Consider the following 18150-nt stretch of genomic DNA (forward strand, 5'->3'; position numbering starts at 1 on the left):
CCACAAATACAGTATTTGTAACCGTACCCAGAGAGTGGCCACCGAGAACTGTTTTTGTAGGCTGGGATGGAAACTCGGGAATGTAGTGATATCCCATTACCCCTTTGGAACATTTCCTCATAAAGGTGTAAAATGATCCCTTTATTCCTGGTAATTGTCATGTTTACGTACAGTATAACGGGCTTGGATCTGACCCCTCTCTCCATCTCAGTCGTCGCTGCTAATAAAGGAGGTAAACTCACCGTGGCAGGAGCGGTCCCCTGAGAGCACATGCTGTGTGCTTCCATACTCCTTCCCTACTGCCAATTCATCTCTTTTTTTTATCGTTTACAACAGTTGACAACCGAAAACGCAGAAAAAACGAAGCGCCTGCATCGGCGGGGTCATTTGTGTTGTCAGGACCGCGCTGCCGAGAGGGCGGCGGCTGCGAAGGGTTATTTTTTCAGTTCGGAAGTTTCAGTAAAGGAATCTGAAGGAACTGTAAGATAAAGCGCTTCTGTAGGATCATGAAACAGCGCTTGAGGTGAGAGCTTTGCAGTGATAACCTTTCACCTCTCTGTTCAGCATGTTGCCGTGTCCCGGGGCACAGTGGCACAGGAAATGCAGCGATGTCGGAAGAGTGATGAAGGATGAAACCTTTTCATGTTTTCAGACGAATTTAAATAGTCTTTATCATCTTTACTGTGTACATGGAAACACGTATATGTGATCTGGTTTAAATATGCACGAACCCTTTTGGTATGTTTTTCTATGTGTAAACGTTTGCGGCCGTTTTAATAAAGAAAATGCTTCACACTTTTTTTTGGGGGGGGGGTCTTGTTTATTTATCGAGAAAGTCCGAGGTTTGCAGACCCCAAACCTCACGCCGAAGGGAGGTGAGCATGGCGGAATCCGACCAAAGGGGGCGCTGTCTTCCACATTTCTATCCTCCGGGGAGCAGTGCCCGTTAACCTGAAAGTTTTAACTCTTCAACTACGGAATACCTTTGGGATCAGCGCTAGATCCCGTCTTTTGTCGTGTGTTGTTTTTTTTTGTCGTTTGGTTTTTAAATGATACTGAACTTATCGACGCCGACAGAGCCCGGCAGTGTTGCTGCGTGCGCGCAGGCAGGGGGACATCAGTTCAATTCAATTCAAGGGGCTTCATTAGCATGACCGATGGGCACAATCAGTGTTGCCAAAGCAAATAAAAATAATAAAATTAACATGAAACGAAACAAAAAGTAAAATAAAATCTCCAGACATATTACATTTACAACGAAGACATATCACAAAACATTTGCATATACTGTAAACATAGTGGGACATATTTATTGGGAGACAGACTCACTGCTCCTCAGGCTGTGACAGGAGATCACGTACTGGGCTGCCAGTTCACCTGAGTTCCCTCCTCCCTCTCCCGGTAGGACATGAACACTCAGGGGGCTGCTTGTGTGATTCTGGGGAGCGGCGGGGTCGTGTGTGTGTGTGTGTGAGAGGCGGCGTGCCGGCGCCCCCGGGGACGCGCAGACGCGTGGCGATGGGCAGTGGGAGCCCAGGGGCGTGGCGTGCGCTGCAGGGTGATGACTTGATGGATCCAGTCATGCATGGTCACACAATGTGACAGGAGCGATGGCTGGGAAGGAGACCCGCTTGGCGCAACCCAATCTCCAAGTTCAACTTGCTTCTAAAAACTAGTTCCTTTTTTTCCCCCCTCTTTTTTGTTGCTGTTGCCTCAAGACCGGCCGCAAGTCCATGAGCGCTGAAGACGGCGTCTGAAATAGGTTCAGCTGGCTGCTTTCGGAAGAGTTTGGTAAGATCTGGCACAGCGGCTGTGGTTGGGATTTGGGGGAAAAAAAAGGAGGGATACTCATCTCGGAAAAGCCCGACAGACCCAAAAGTACGGCACCAACTGGCGCTACCTGCAGTAGATAAATTCGGCTAAATCCCCGGTCTAAGGTCCGAGGATTAGGAGGTGATGCGTTAAAACGGCTTTTATTGGCGCCAGCAGCACGGACTGTAAAAGTTTGTTCTTTTACACAAAGAATTTCAAAGCTTTCACAGCTTTTTTTTTTGTTGAATTAAAACGCCTCCAGGGGTCTTTTACACGAGTGGCATGAGTCCCACATTTGGAAGCAGTGGGGCTAAACGGTAGTTTTGACACGATAGTGACATTTTCAGCCGATTGTGCCAGCGAGCATTCAGGGCGCCAGTACCTTCCTGATTGCAGCCCTGGGCACAGCGGTCTCGCCACCGCAGGAAAATGAATGTATTTGACAGCTTCATAGAGCACAAGTATGTCTAAAGCGCATTGGTCTTAACTGAAGGAAACACACACCAAGTTATTAGGTTATGCGAGCAGGAGTATTGCATGGATTTAGAGGATCAGAAAATTTGAAAAGAGAATGTTAATATAACCAGCTAAAACAGTTTCAGCTTACAGTTGTAAGCTTGCAGTTTAGAATAAACCTAGCATTTTTTTAGCTTCTTTAGTATGAATGTTAGGAGTTCGTCTTAGATACGTATTTTTGTAAATTATTCGCAATTAATCGGAATCGAAATCTATCATATAAGCAGGTGTTTGAAACTCGTTAGTGATTAATCCAATTGGGCACTGAGCATCAGTCGATCTGACAAAATATTTGCTGTGTTCAGCATTTCCGAAATCTGATGAGACAAGCACTCGCTCAGAGTGGTGCGATCCCACACCATTTCCATATCAAATACATTTCATTAATTTAATAAGTGCAATATAATGTACAAACAGAAGAGTCTGATGCTGTCAGTTTTGTATTATTATTATTACTACTATTATTTTATTATTATAGTAGAGGTCTCTTACCTGCAGAGAGACAGAACATCATGTTCTTCAATAATATTATAAACTGTTTCACACGCTTAAGTGATAAGGATAACTCAGTTCACACTGTAAAGACCAGTTACATTCCAATTTAGTTTTGTTAAGCAAATAACAATAAATACCCATCCCTTCATTTCCATATACATTCTAATTACACAATTTTGATCAACTGTATTAATTCGATTTTCCTTGAATAGAACAACACGGACAGCCCTCGCCCTGACGATCAACACAATAATTTGTTAGCGTGGGAAGCAAGACGTGCCAATTCATCACGTTAAAACTGAAACATTTTTTATAAATATGAAGCCAGGCACTTTTTGTTATTTCTATATTGCTGTATTTTGGTTTCAACGTACATCCATTCACAATTAACGCCCGCTGCCTCGCTCTTCTCTGCTGTGCTCTTCGCGGTGATGATGAGCGCCACTTCGCTGAATGCCGGATACGCCGAATACAGGGGGGATAAATTTAATAGGAGTACAATTAGGTGCTTTGATCAACCCAGCTGTAGAGAAACAAAGCCTAAAAAACTTCATTTTAAAGAATGATCTGCTAAAAGAAACTACAGAGTCCAAACACGGGCGTTCCGTTTGCTCCTTTTTATTAATGACAGAAATTGCTTTCTGTTTTCAGGTATTATATTTATTTTGTATCCTAGTCGATGGATTTCTTACCCACAACACAGGAACATTTTAGTAAGTTTTTTTTCTCTCTTCTAATCTCATTTTTATTCATTTGTAGGGGTGACCTTGTCATGACTACAGTAGATCTCTGGCGATCACAGTCACCATTCATGGATTTCGTTTGAAAATAATTTTATTATCTCGTTAGTGTTAGGGTGGAAAAATATTGTAGTTTTCATGTAAAATACAAAAATAATTGCGATTTTATGTACACTGTTAAAAGAAGGTTTATTTCACGTGTTACTAACATTGGTGGTGGTGGAGGGGAGTCCCCATTACCTGTAAAGCGCTTTGAGTGGAGTGTCCAGAAAAGCGCTATATAAGTGTAAGCAATTATTATTATTATTATTATTATTATTATCTGGAATATTTGGAATTATCAACAGCCCTCTGTCAAACATAGAGCTCAATAACCTTCCAATAATGTGTAATTTCGGTTCTTTTGGTTAGTGTGAGTTTAATTACCTCTTCTTCGACTGGAAGTATCACGTGTGATCTTCATTATTTTAAAACGAGTCATCAGGAATGTGCAGTGTTTTTGTTGTCTTTCATAAAATATAAAAGCATTCCATTACATTTTTAGATTTATGAATGAAAAAAGTCATTTCCTCCTATGTCTTTTTTGTTTGCTTGCCTGTCGTGGGGTTTAATTAATTTGTGTGAACAACTTGAAAAGTCGGAAGAGTTCCGATTTTACATTTTCTTCTGGGGGACTCGGGCTTGTTCCTCAAGAGACGCTTGTAAACAAGAGGATGGGCTGAGCTCTCAGCCGCAGGAAAATGCTTCTCCATCCAGACCTGTTCAACCTGTAACAATGGATCTGTGTAATGACTATTGAGACAAGCCCCTTTTATTTTATTTTAGACCTCCTTACAAAAAAAAAATAGATCTATTTGAAGGATTTTATAAAGTATGCAACTAACAAGAAAAACAAATCTGAAGAGAACCATGCAGATCTTTTGTACATTATGACAATTATTGGTGTATTTGTTTTCCCGTGGTCGTTGTCATTAGTTCTGGCTGTGACTGAAGAATGACCGTTCTCAGTGTTGTATAAAGTGCTTAAACGTGTAGCAGTTGAATCACACTGAAACACCTCTGCGTGCTTGTGGGGAGGTTCGCTGCTTATCCAGCCACTTGAGGTCTTTCCCTCTCTGAGGGCTGTTTTTTTTTACAGTTATATGTAAAAAGGGGGAAAAACGTGGAGCTCAGCACAAGCCAGCTGCCCAGCCAAGCGATCAGGTGGGAGCTCACACGTGCAGAGTACAGTGGGGTTTTTTCACTCTGCCCTTTGTCTGCTTAGGCGACCTTATTGCTTTAGTAGGAAGACGAGACCGCCGTCCCTGGAAGCAATGTGGACTAAACCTACTCACTTGAGAAAGGTTGCGCTGGCCCCTGGTCCCACACGCACACAGCCTGTTAGGGGATGAGCGTGAATCTGCGATTTGCCTGCTTGTGTGCCAGTTAAATTAGGGATTCCAGGTCCATCGGAGCCGAAGACTGTGTTCTTGCTGTTGTAACCCTTCTGTGTTTGGTGCCGCAACAGAATTGTCTTGTTTCTTTTATTTTTTTTCTCCCCCTTCACCACATTCATTCTAGACTGTACTTTCTCCGTAGGCTAGGAGTCTTAAACAATGGGTGACTGGAGCTTTTTGGGGAGACTGTTGGAAAATGCACAAGAACACTCCACCGTGATAGGCAAGGTCTGGCTGACAGTGCTCTTTATCTTCAGGATCTTGGTGCTGGGGGCGGCTGCGGAAGAGGTCTGGGGCGACGAACAGTCCGATTTCACTTGCAACACGCAGCAACCTGGCTGTGAGAACGTGTGCTATGACAAAGCCTTCCCCATCTCTCACATCCGCTTCTGGGTGCTGCAGATCATCTTCGTGTCCACCCCCACTCTCATCTACCTGGGCCACGTCCTGCACATCGTGCGCATGGAGGAGAAACGCAAGGAGAAGGAGGAGGAGCTGCAGAAAGCCAGCAAGCTGCAGGAGGAGCTGATCTTCAAGAACGGGAAAAAGGACAAGCCGCCCATCCGCGACGAGCACGGCAAGATCCGAATACGAGGCGCCCTCCTGCGCACCTACGTCTTCAACATCATTTTCAAGACCTTGTTTGAAGTGGGATTTATCGTGGGCCAGTACTTTCTCTACGGCTTTCAGCTGAAGCCCCTGTACAAGTGTGACCGCTGGCCCTGCCCCAACAGCGTGGACTGCTTCATCTCCAGGCCCACGGAAAAGACCATCTTCATCATATTTATGCTTGTGGTGGCTTGCGTGTCTCTCTTGCTGAACCTGCTGGAGATTTACCACCTCGGATGGAAGAAGCTCAAGCAGGGAATGACCAACGAGCTCCCCCCAGACCACGAGCCGCCCTGCAGCCGCGCGGAGCCTGGACCCACGGCGCCGGCGCCGAGAACTGCCCCCCCGGGCCTCAGCTACCCCCCTAATTACACCGACGTCACGGCGGGGGGCCCCCACGCCTTCCCCCCGGCCTCCCCGGCGGAGTTCAAGATGGAGCCCCCGCCCGAGGGCCAGGACGAGCCGCCTTCCTTCTACATCAACAGCAGCAACCACCGGCTGGCCGCCGAGCAGAACTGGGCCAACCTGGCGACGGAGCAGCAGACTCAGGAGAGGAAGCCCGCCTCCTCCAGTGCCAGCGCCAGCGCCAGCGCCAGCACCCGCAGCGAGAGCCCACTGGACCCGCCCGCCAGCAGCGCCAGCCCCGGCGGGGGGAAGAGCGAGCCGGGGGAGGGGCCGGCGACCACCACGGTCGAGATGCACGAGCCCCCCGCCGCCGCGGACTCCCGCCGGCTGAGCCGGGCTAGCCGGGCCAGCGGCCGAGCGCGGCCGGACGACCTGGCGGTCTAGACCCCCCCCTCCCTGCGGGGCCAGCCGGTTTTTATAAACACGAACACAAACGTCGGAGGAGAAGGTAATGTAAGGCAGGGCACTGGAACAGGGTGGGGGGGAGGCGCTCTGGATAGAATCTAAACAGCAATGCTGGCGTGCAATCGGTGAGTTGTAGCGAATCCTGAACAGGTTGTTCTCGAGGCCCGCGGGGTGCAGGGGCCCAGAAACATGCCAGCTCCCAGACAGCGAGGGCAGAGTGGGGCTCCACCAGTCCTCCCAGTCCAGACACTCACAGCAGTGCACCCGTCCTTCAGCTCTTCCCAGGCTCCTGGACCTCCAGGATTTGGGTGGCACGTCCACATATCATTCAGCAATTAGTTTGACTGGAATCAGTGGAAATGATTGGATCGTTCCAGCGTTAAAGCAAGCTGAGAAATGATGGGGTTATGGGGATGGGATGTACATATCCCAGGAAGGGTTTGTTCTGCTGCATGTTTCAACAGTCCAGAACTATATTTGGCCTGCATTGCATGTCAGAAATTTAGGTCCATGTAAGTATGTTTTATAAAAACACAAGGGTAGTTTTCAGTTTCGGGGGGGATGTTATCCTACATGGTTTGTAAGGAAGCATTTCAAAAAGCTCATGTATCTTAAAGTGTTTTATTTTGAACACTCCCATGAATAAGACAGTAGTGTCTGCTTTGTATTTGGAACACATTGCTTACAGCCCCTAATAACAAAACAAGTTTGAACCCGTCTTTAAATTCTTTGGTTGGAAATGATCTGATTTTAAAAAGTAAAACTATTAGATGGACTATTTGATATAAAACCCAACACATAACAAGAACATGATGTGCCACAATCCTAAATAGGAGCATTTCTGTTATTGAAATACTTATTGTTACCAACAATTAGGAATGTTAATTCTGTTTGGGAAAAGTTTGCTTTGAAAATTCCTGTCAGTTTATACGCAATCCAAATGATCTTTGCAAAAATATCTATGCTGAATATAATTTTCCACTTCAATCCTAGTGTCTATCTTTACATTCAGAAAACGGCCATTTTTTTAACAACACATCAGTTTCCATTCTGATACCTCTGTCATGTTTTATGAATGTAGGATAAATCTGTCAGCGTGAGCTGCAACTCACTGATTCACCAACAGGACAGCAAGCATATTTGACCTTCTTGGCTATACCTATTTTCAGTGTTCTCTGAAACCATTGCAAAGCCTGGAGAAAAAGCACGACTGCTTACCACGACTTCGTAGCCTTCTCTGAATATGGAAAGAATAAGCACTAGATTATTCATATTAATACAATCTTGTTTTTTGAAAATGATATTGATTAGGTTTGGTTTCTAGAAGTAGAAGAATGCGGGTAAATTAGGTCTTAAAATGGCGATGAAGAACTCACGTCAGACCTAAGCATGTTGTTCAATGAAGTTCTGTGACTTTTTAGTCTGTTCTCAAGACAAATCCTCTCCTAATCTTGATTTCAGAAGCAGGGCTAAACCAAGAATTAAATATGCTTTTGTAGCGCTTCTGCTGTTTATAGAATTTTATCTACAGAAACTGCAGGTCATATTTTGTGTCACAGGAATGTGAGCACCGAGCTGAGGCAGGAGAAAGGTTCCAGTTCCTGCTAGAACATTTTCCGTTTTTTAACAAAAAATGTCGCTGAAAAATGAAAAGAAGGACACAAATACTGGATAACGTTGCAAAGTTGTTTTTTTTTAAGGATTTTTGCTAACTTTTAAAAAGTGAACCAGACATAATTGTAAGCACTTCAAAGAAAAGGTGAAATCATTAAGCTGGAACACCATTGAAAAATAAATGAAAAAAAAACAATAGCCAGTAATCAGTGGAGTCTATTCTTTGACCATGTTTTTAAGTCTAAGTGCTATTCTGCCTGGGTAACTACAAATTCAGCAGTAGGAAATCAAGGCATCTCTCCTAGAATTAAGCCTGAGACTCTAGACCCATCCTCAAATTAGTGAAGCAGCATACGCTTTCTATAAAATATACTTATATATATATATTTATTTATTTATTTACAAAAAAGACTCAGACTTTTACTATTCCATTTTAAAACTTGCAGGTTTATGTTTTTAGTCACAACATCTCTTAAATTTGACTGGGAAATCAATCTTTTTTAGAACGATCAGATTGTAGCTGCCATTCAAAATCGAATGTGTCAATTTGTGTCATATCAGGCTCTTCACCTTCATGTAGAGAACGACCTGTGATTAAATTATCATCGCAGACGTTCACAGATTGCACGCGATACCCTCTATTCAGATTCAATGCTAAGAAGCTCTATTGTAAAATCAAGTTATATTTATTGTTGAAATTTGCTTAACAGTAGTCAGTACAGAAAGGAAAATGCACTGATTTTCTGGCCAGGTGTTGTTTAGGAACTGTATCAGATGAACTGGATAAGCAATGTCTGTAGCCAAAAATGTTTCATCCAAATATGAAGACTCCCACACCTTCTTCTTCCCTCTTTGATTCATTTCAAGATATTTATATTATTTATTTAAATCCCTAACTATTACTGACTACTGACTACAGCTGTGGACATACGTTTGGCTGACCTAGCTGATGTTGCTACCACTTAAGAAATATGAATATCAATCTGTAGTTTTACCTCATTTACACCAAGAGCTACTGTGTGGGGAAAACAATCTATCTGGAAAAGTCCAAGAAAGTTCAAGACAAAACAAGTCTTAGAAAAAAATATAACAAGCCTTTAATTTCTGTTCAAGCCTAATTAGATTTTTGTTGATACTGTTGAAACTGAAATAAGGCAGTTTACAATATACTAAAGACGTTTTTGAAGAACTCTTAAGGTAGATATTTTATACAATAGGTCTTGCTACAAGTGAAAACTACAGATGCTAAGAGAGTTTCCAAATATAGTACGCATGTATCCACATTTCCTGAGTGTTACTGATATCAGAGTGGGTGGAAGAATTTAGCATTGGAAGACCAGAATGATATACAAACTGTTGTACTCAACTGACTCCTACTTTCACTGTGATCAAAGAGAGCAGTTTTCCAGATGTACATGTACTGTTTTAGTTTCACCTATTTTAATGTACAAAAAAGAACAAAAAAAGTGTGTTACCTTGTCATTTTGGTTCTTAAAGTTTACATTTTAGTTTTTAGATGAAGATTTGCACAATTTTAGCAAACCATACTGTTGTATGAAGTGTATATTGGTAGATGAGAGAAAAGAAACAGAGAAACAACAAGACTCTGCCAATGTTGATAAACCCTTCAAGGAAACGTCTTATACTGAAACACAGCCACTCTTCACATTAAAGACAGTGCAGGAACAACAGAAAATGTGTTTTTGTTTTAATTTGTAGAGGAGATGATAAAGTTGCTTACAGTGTTGAAAATGGTTTAAATATGGGAATCTTAGCTTTGTGTGAAACACCAGCAGAAAGTTGGGATATTAAAATAGCCCAAAAGATGGCAAATATCCCATTGGTCTGCTTTGTATCCTGTCTCCCAACGAATCAGTATAAAATCCTCTTTTCCGTATAGGAATAACCTCAGCTTTCTGCTCGCCCCTCAATTTACTTTCGTATTGCAGCTAAAGTCTTCCTCAGAGATTTCTTGTCGTTTCCTTCCTGCTCTCTCGTGCAGAGAGCAGATTGCTCTGGCCAGGCAGGGAGTAGTAGCCCCCTACAAGAACCGCAGACCTGTTTAACTGCTGTCTGAAGAGAAGTGCCTTGTGTATTCGATTTTGTAAGAACAAGTTGATGTAAATGTTCATTTACCTCAAATGTTTACAAAACTGTTCCTAAATAAACTTTTTTGTACCATATTATTGTTTGTCTTGTTCCCCCCCAGTGAATGGCAGAAGATGTTCGTCTCTGTTACTTGAAATACATCACATGGATGGAGAGCACGAGCTGTCCTGGGCAGAGATGCCTCTGACACCGGGGTTATTTCCCAAACTCTTTTTTAAAATAATGACTGTGATAATGAAACAGGCGGAACGTGTTTGTGCGGGGGTCAGCACCGCTGCCTCACAGCACTGGGGTCTTGGGTTCAATTCCAGACCGGAGGTGCTGTCGGTGTGGAGTTTGCATGTTCTCCTCATGCTCTTGTGGGTTTCCTTCCACAAAGTAAGGACATGCTGGTGGGTGAACTGGCCCTGGTGTGCGTGTGTGTGTGTGTGTGTGTCTGCCCTGTGTGGACTGGTGTCCCGGCCAGGGTGTAACCCGCTCTGAGCCCATTGCTTGCTGGGACAGGCTCCATCTCCCCTGTGACAATGAACTGGGTGATGTGGTCTGTGGGTAGAACATGGATTGAAAACTGGAAACAACATGAATATGGGTCCATGTTTTCTTTTTCACAAGCACATTACTAAGTCGAATCAAAACGTAGCACATGGATTAGCATGTACATCCTGTAACAGAAGTACTAAATGTTTGTTTTGTTCCAAGACAAAATTCAGAATCATCCTCAGAATGAATTTCTGGGGTTTCCTTATGAGCTTCTGAATTCCTAAAATCCTCATTCCCGATAAGAACTGCGGCGATCCCAGTCCAGTCCCCCCCCACCCCAGAGCATAGCACCCCAGGAGAACTACACCCTGCGCCTGCACTGGACTCCATCTGGGCAGAACATGCCCACTGTTTAGAGACGCTGGCTATCCTGGGCAGCCCTCCTCTGAGAGAAATGACAGAGAGCCCCCGCTGTACTGACACAGGGAGAACATGCAAACTCCACTGGAAAGCCCTGTCTGGAATCGTACCCTGGGCTACAGGAACTGCAACACGGACCCGGAAGCAACTGCTCTAAAAGGTAGAAGTTCAACATAGTGACTTGATAGTAGCACAACAGGGATCAATGGGTATCCTATTGGGAAGGATATTATTGTGCTTTTGAATGTGTTTCGTATTTCCACTGGGCATCTTTCAACACGTGTGAGCGATCTGAGAATCCCCACTACAGATCGGCAGGTCCACAGCCTCTGAACATCCTTCACTTCAGTTTCCAGTTCCCAGAGGTGGCTGCAGTGGAGCAGAGACAGGGAGATGCACAGGGCTGGGTCCCCAGTTCAGGCAATCCCACACTGAAACACAGAGCCTGGCTTAACCCCATCAGCGCTGGGGCATGAGCGAATTTAATGTAAGAAGAGCATCAGATTAAGTTAACTGAGAAAGCAAACTGGAAAAAAAAAACAGAAGGCACTGCTGCCTTCCAGGAAATAAGTTCCAGAAGTTCCACAACTAGTTGTGAAGACGTTATTAGGGAAATGCTTTTTTTTTGCTCCGTGAAAGGCACTGTGAGAAGTGTTACTGCACTTGTGTCTGTGAGACGGAGCTGTTGGGCGAGTGGACGTGACGTGCCCTGACACCCTGTTTAAAAACACGGGAGATATTCCCCAGCAGGCAGATGCAGAACGTCAGCCGCCTGTGTTAGTGTCAGCCTTCACAGCCACCCTTTGTCCACACATCCTCTCTCGTCATTTTGTGCACCACTAGGTTAGAGAACTACTGTACTTCCAAGCCTCTGTCTTTATAATACAGCTTTTATAGATTAGTCAGATTACCAAAGAAAGCATTCCTCTAATAAAGTATCAACAATTTGCAAGGGATTACAGCGTGAACTTTGCACATCATTCCCTTGCACACAAAGCTCATTGTGTTGGAGTCCACATCTGATTTCACAACATTTTCAATTACCTGAAATACCTTTTGGATACTATTGTTTATTTAGACTTAAGTTTATTTTCTATATGCCCATTTACAGGATTGTCACTTTTTTCCTTTTTTTTCACTGTTATGGACTTGTTTCTGGCATTAGGTACTTTGTCAGCTGCTATCTATTACATTTGCTAGAATTCATATGTGGTCACTACACATAATGGACCATATGTCATTGAAACGATGTTTTAGCAGTATGACATTTCATGCAAAAATAATAACAGATTGTGTGAAAACTTGAAGGCGTTGACTGAATACAGTTAATTCCAGCAGTGATTTTATTCAAGAAATCCATCCTGCTTAAATTTGATCAAATCTTCAACTGAAATCCAGGAGTTACTCATCAGCTTGTCACCAGTAATCATCAGTCCCTCTGATTACAGCTGTTTGAAACACAATTTTAACCTACATGCTGTACCTTTGTCAAATAATTTTGAGAATGCTTATTCAAAAACTGGTATTATATCCAGCAGGCAATGATGGCTCGTGTTAGGAAACAGACAGTATTTAGAGGATATTGGTATTCTAACTTGCAGCATGTGCGTAATTCAGAAAATTTAATTTTGTGAAACACAAAGCTGTGAGCATGTCAGGCTCACGAACTCAGTGGAAATTCCACACCACCATCCTAGGTCTTTAAAATAGTTGTTTTTTACAATTTCCAATTAAATAATTATTTTATATGGTATCTTTCATGCTACATCATCTCAGGATCATTGGCAATAAACAGTAGAGACAGGATATATTTCAGACTGGATAACAAAATTCAATCTGAGCGGTTCAGAAAAATAAAAAGCCAAGTACTTTTTCATTGGAATGGCCTGGAAAAGTCATGGATATTTATGTCTTCTCGGGCAAAGCCAGATCCCATCTTCCTGAACTCCAAGACAGATGTGCGGAGGTGACTTCAGGGAGGTGCTCATTTTTTATCTCTGTCTTACTCCCAGGGAGGACAGACTGGATAGGGAGCATCAGAACAGGACTGGAGCAGATTCAATGCACGCTCAACTCTAGGACAACCTGCAAAATACTACTTCATATAGTAATTATAAGAGCACTACTAGAGATTACTTTAAATGACATTTGAAAAAGTATTTCCCCTAAACTTTCTTGTGAATGGTGACAAGTAATCCCCTACACGAATGAAGTGGAAGAGTAATGGATTCCTTCTGAAGAGCAGCTGTCCCAGCGCTGATCACGCCGACCCCAGGGCACTGCAGCCACGCGGGTGCAGAAGATGTTGCAGCTCCCCGGCGCCTCATGTCCTCCGCTCATGACTCACTGCTCCGGCGCTGAGCCTGGATTCAGACCTGACATGCAAAATCAGATGTTGTCTGAGCGAACTGACGATTCCACGTCAGTGAAAGTTGCAGACGAAACGGGTATTCGTCTTGTTTTCTCTGTGTCTCGCTGCTTTCCGTCCCCTGTCTCATCCCGGCCTCCGGAATGGCAACAAGGATTAATGCCTAAAAGGGAGGCTGGTCCAGGACTGGTCCCAGTGTGAGAACACTGGAGCTCAGGAATGTGCCTCAGGCGCTCTCCCATGGGCTCTGAGAGAGTGAGGCCCGGCCGCGCAGTCACACACAACGCTTCAGCCTGTAGACACCGCACCGCTCCGGGGCGAAGAGGGGGCGTGTGTGCTTCGCTACAGATCAAGAAGTCCTTCCTGGAGAGGGTTAACTAAAAACAAAATCAAATCCTATTCAAACAAACAAACAAACAAACGAGCTTTTAACATACTGCATGAAAGAAGTGACAGAGACTTCAGCATCTTCACATTCTGGGTGAAAACTATTTGCGTTGGGGAAAGTAAGGTGCCTCTGGGGAAAGGAAGTCATTAAAATAAGCATCTGAATTTAACAATTGTCATGAGACACGTGATGACCGAACTGCTCTTCATTCAGTGCTTTTCAAACAGGTCCTTTGGCTCTCCATGCTGTAAATTGATGTGTATCAGGAAAGCCTGAGGACATTGTCTACCACAATCTGTTTATCCATCTTTTTAATCAGATGGACCATTATTATTTATTTAATTCTCATAGTTAAATGCAGTGCATTGATTTGTGGATACAAGACATTAAATAAAGACAGGACGTTATGATTATGGCCATATGATTTAATAGTGTGCGTAAGTTCTGATTATAAAAATTACATTATCTTTGGAATGCACTCTCTGTTCAATAATAAATAATGAATTAAGTTATCTAATTAACATTCATTGTATTTAGATTAAGATTAAAAGGTATCCGAACATAGGTGTTTTAAAATACAATGTTACACTTAAAGGCCTGCTCAAATTACATTAAAAATAAACCTTTTAAATTTTGCTTATTCTGTTTGGGGGGAGGAGTATGATAAATAGATTCTCTATTGCTAATGTATTACTGCAGAGAGCTCATTTAATAATTCTATAAGAAACGATGAGGCTGAGAGTGGCTCAATCACTAAAGGTGCTGGCCTGACAGCAGAGAGAGCTCTACGAGCATGGGTTCGAGGTCATGGGACACTGGGCCATGTCCCTGGCTGACTGGGGCTGGGATTCCCCAGAACCCAGGCACTGCTGAGGGTTGGGTGGGCTGAACTGGCTAGTGACCCCTGTGGGGGTCGCTCTGCTCTCGCTGGCATGCAGCTCTGTTGGTGATGGCCAAGTGTCTCCTCCAATCGGTGCTGTGTGCCGGCGACACATTCAAAGATGATTGGCTGGAAGACGGGCTGGTGGGAGGCGTCCTCCTTCTCCCCTGCGTGCCGTTGTGGGGCTTGTATTGCCAAGCCATGTGCACAGGTGATTCGTGCAAACCTGCATGGTACTGTACATAGCACAGACCATGGCCAAGTCATTACTCACTTCAAAGCATCATGTTTTTTCTGCTGGAGCACGTCAAGAAAATAGAAATTGCATAAATTATTTCATTTTTCTCTTGAAGTAACGCTGGCTGTGAAAAATGTTTTGGACTTGTAACGTGATGTATATGCATTCCGACAATCGATTTTGAGTTTTGGGATAAAAACTAAAACAGTTTATTATTGGCCAAGGGTTGTTCAACTTGCATCCTGACAGCAGGAAAAGTTAGTCCTATTATTGATTTATGTCTTTAATTTGACTATTTAGACATTTAGCAAAAATATGGGTCAAAATACTTTCTTCCTGTTTCTACATAGTGTGAAACACAGCCAGGTTAGCTGCTTTATTATAGATTTACTAAAATTCCAGGACTTCTTGACAACTGGGAGGTTCATCAATATTTGGTGACAGATAATACTTCAAGGAACACACCTACGCTTAGCCAATGATCTGTAGGAGCTCAAGCTGATTTCTTGACCTGTCCATGGTGCTGAAATTTACCTAACACAGTGCTTGGAATGTGGTGCACATTCACAACCTGTCTAATGCATCACATAGCAAGTTATGACAATTAACACGAATATCTTCCTGACCTAATTTACTGATGAGGATGGATCAAAGATTAGAGGAGAGCTGACCCTTTTTTCAATCCCACGGTTCTCTGACAGAACTGACTACTATGCTTTGAAAAAATATATACTGTATACTGTAATAACATATATGCAGTAGCTACATGTTACAGCAGCAAGCTGTGAAGAAGTAAAAAAATAATAAGAAGAAAGAAAAATGGAAATGTCAACAATTGTGAAAGTATTCAAACCCTTCACCGTACTGTAATAAAAGTACTTTAACGAGCCAAACAGTTCTGCCTCTGTGCAATGAGAGTTGTTCGAATGATTCTGTCTCTGTGAGATCCCTCAGTCAGGCAGTGAAATTCTAGCACTATTTAACCACGAAGACCAAGGAGGTTTTCAGGGATAAAGTTGTAGAAAGGCACAGGTGTACAAAGGAGAAGGTTATAGAACCATTTCAAAGACCTCTAATAAATCTTTGTGCATGTTGATCTTCCGCAGAAGGAAGAAAAGGTTAGAAATGACCGGGGGGGACTTTGAGGAGAAAATGTCCCTGGGTCAACAATATGCTGGTAGCTTCATGAAGGGAGTTTTATGGAAACGAAAATGAAAACCCTCTCAAATCCCACATGAGGTTTGCAAAAAAGTGCCAAAGTGATACCGCAACATGTGACAAATGTCAGACAAAACAAAACTGAAACTTTTGTGTCTAAATGCAAAGCATTACATCCGACATAAACCCAACCAAGTTTATCACTCAGTCAGCACCATCCCCACTGTCCGGCAGGGTGGTGGCGGCGGTATGTTCGAGTTCTGACACTCGTCAGCAGGGACTGGGACGCTTGACAAGACTGGTGGGAACTGGTGGGAATTCACCTTTCTGTAGGGAAGCTCAAGACCACAGCTACACTGGACTGGCGTAAGGATAAAAAAGTGAATATCCTTGTGTGACACAGTCAATATACTGACTTGAATCCTGGAAAGACAGAACAGTGCTGTCCATGAGCAATACCCGAGAAAGCAAGAGCAAGTCAGCCGAGAGAAATGGGCACAAATACAGCGCAGGAGAGCAGAGGTGGCAGAAAATGAGTCAAAAAGACATGCAGCTGTAATTGCAGTCAAAGGTACTCCTACCGAATATCCGGTTCAGTGGTCTGAGTACTTACACAAAAGTATGCATAAGTAACTCATCAGTAATTTTTCTCATCAGTTTATGCAGACATTTACTGTAACTTATCTTACTTTTAGAAAGCTTCAGCCTGAACATTCACATTTTGAGTACAATATCAAGTTTAAAAATTAAAAAGGCATTTGCACTTTTGACAAAACGGGATACTATATTAAGGAAGAATACTTGTGCACAATTCTGTAGTGCTGTAGTACATAAGTCTCATCCCAACAGAAAAATGTTAGAAGCAAAAAATAGTTTTTCACTTGTAAAACAATTCTGTTAAAAACATCACACAGAAATATGAATATCCCTTGAAGTTTGAGCACCTCTATAACCCCTCTTATCCGTTAATGGTTGCTATTCCCAAGCAGTGATTTAAGGGGTATTTGTTTAATTTGGTCTTTACATAATTTCAACTGCATAAACCCTCTAATTTAATTCTCAGTTGTTGGTTGTCGCCACTTCACTGCCACGGCAAAGGCAATGAGTGTGCAAGACGGTTGTACACACATTTGTAAAAAACATACACTTTTCAGAACCTACCGGATATTTAACTGGTGATGTCTTGACTATCAAACTCAATGCTGACTCTTAAAATAGTCTCTTTAATGGTTGAGCCACCTGAAAACCCCTGGGAGACTAATGTGTGTCCTTCTTAATGGAAATTTACCAACAGCTAACTTATTCAAACAGCTTTCCTGAAATGTTTTCTCAACCCATTGGGTACACACCTTGTTCGAACCACACACCTTCTGATTTTGAATGAAGGTCAGAGAAAATAATGACAATCATGATTAACTGTAACATAACTGTATTCTTAACAGCATTTAACACAATTGTGCACATTTTATGAAGTTGAACAAACTCGAACAAATCAGCATTTCAAGCAATGCTGCAATGCTATCATCTTAATATGACATAACAATAACTACACAGACAGCTTTATCCGCAATTTTAACATAAATTAACCTATTGGGATATGACATCGTAAAAATCAAAGGAACCTCTTTAAGTGTGCCCAATCTTTATAAAACCATGGCAGTGCTCAGTCTCAAGAAAAAGCATATTATTTATATCGGATCCTCTTCTCTGTCTTCCATGCTTCCTAATATAGCCTATTTTAACATCGAATTTATTCTTTATAACTGATTATACTGTACATTTGACATTCAATTTAATATTAAATCAGTCTACCTAGCAGCAAAAACAGCGCTATGCAATTTGTAACTGGATTGCAATATTTTTTAGAATAAAACTTAGTTATGGAGACGAAGAGCTTTCAGTGGCTTGCCCTAAAAACTTCTATGGTTTTAGAAATGATGTCCTCACAATGTGGGGTATTATTGTCACATGTTGCTCTACGCATAAAGGTTCTTTTGTCCCATGTTTTTAAAAGCATGTGAGCCTCAATCCTATAACGTTTCTACATTGAGAAGAAAGTAGAAGCACTATAAAAGTA

The 18150-nt window shown here is 42.6% G+C and overlaps 1 protein-coding gene across 2 annotated transcripts; it reads left to right on the forward strand.

The window, feature by feature from the left end:
* Positions 1–40: 40 nt before the first annotated feature.
* Positions 41–10215, forward strand: gja3 (gap junction protein, alpha 3). Of its 2 annotated transcripts, XM_088645346.1 has the most exons (3): positions 41–1791; positions 3475–3536; positions 5142–10215. In XM_088645346.1, exon 3 carries the CDS (start codon positions 5159–5161, stop codon positions 6395–6397), a length of 1239 nt encoding a protein of 412 aa, XP_088501472.1. In that variant the 5' UTR covers positions 41–1791; positions 3475–3536; positions 5142–5158; the 3' UTR covers positions 6398–10215. The 2 variants fall into 2 exon arrangements, with proteins under 2 accessions (XP_088501472.1, XP_088501463.1); XM_088645337.1 differs by lacking the exon at positions 3475–3536.
* Positions 10216–18150: the final 7935 nt, after the last annotated feature.

The sequence above is a fragment of the Lepisosteus platostomus genome, chromosome 2, assembly GCF_059453375.1.
Source record: "Lepisosteus platostomus isolate fLepPlt1 chromosome 2, fLepPlt1.hap1, whole genome shotgun sequence".
NCBI lineage: Eukaryota > Metazoa > Chordata > Actinopteri > Semionotiformes > Lepisosteidae > Lepisosteus > Lepisosteus platostomus.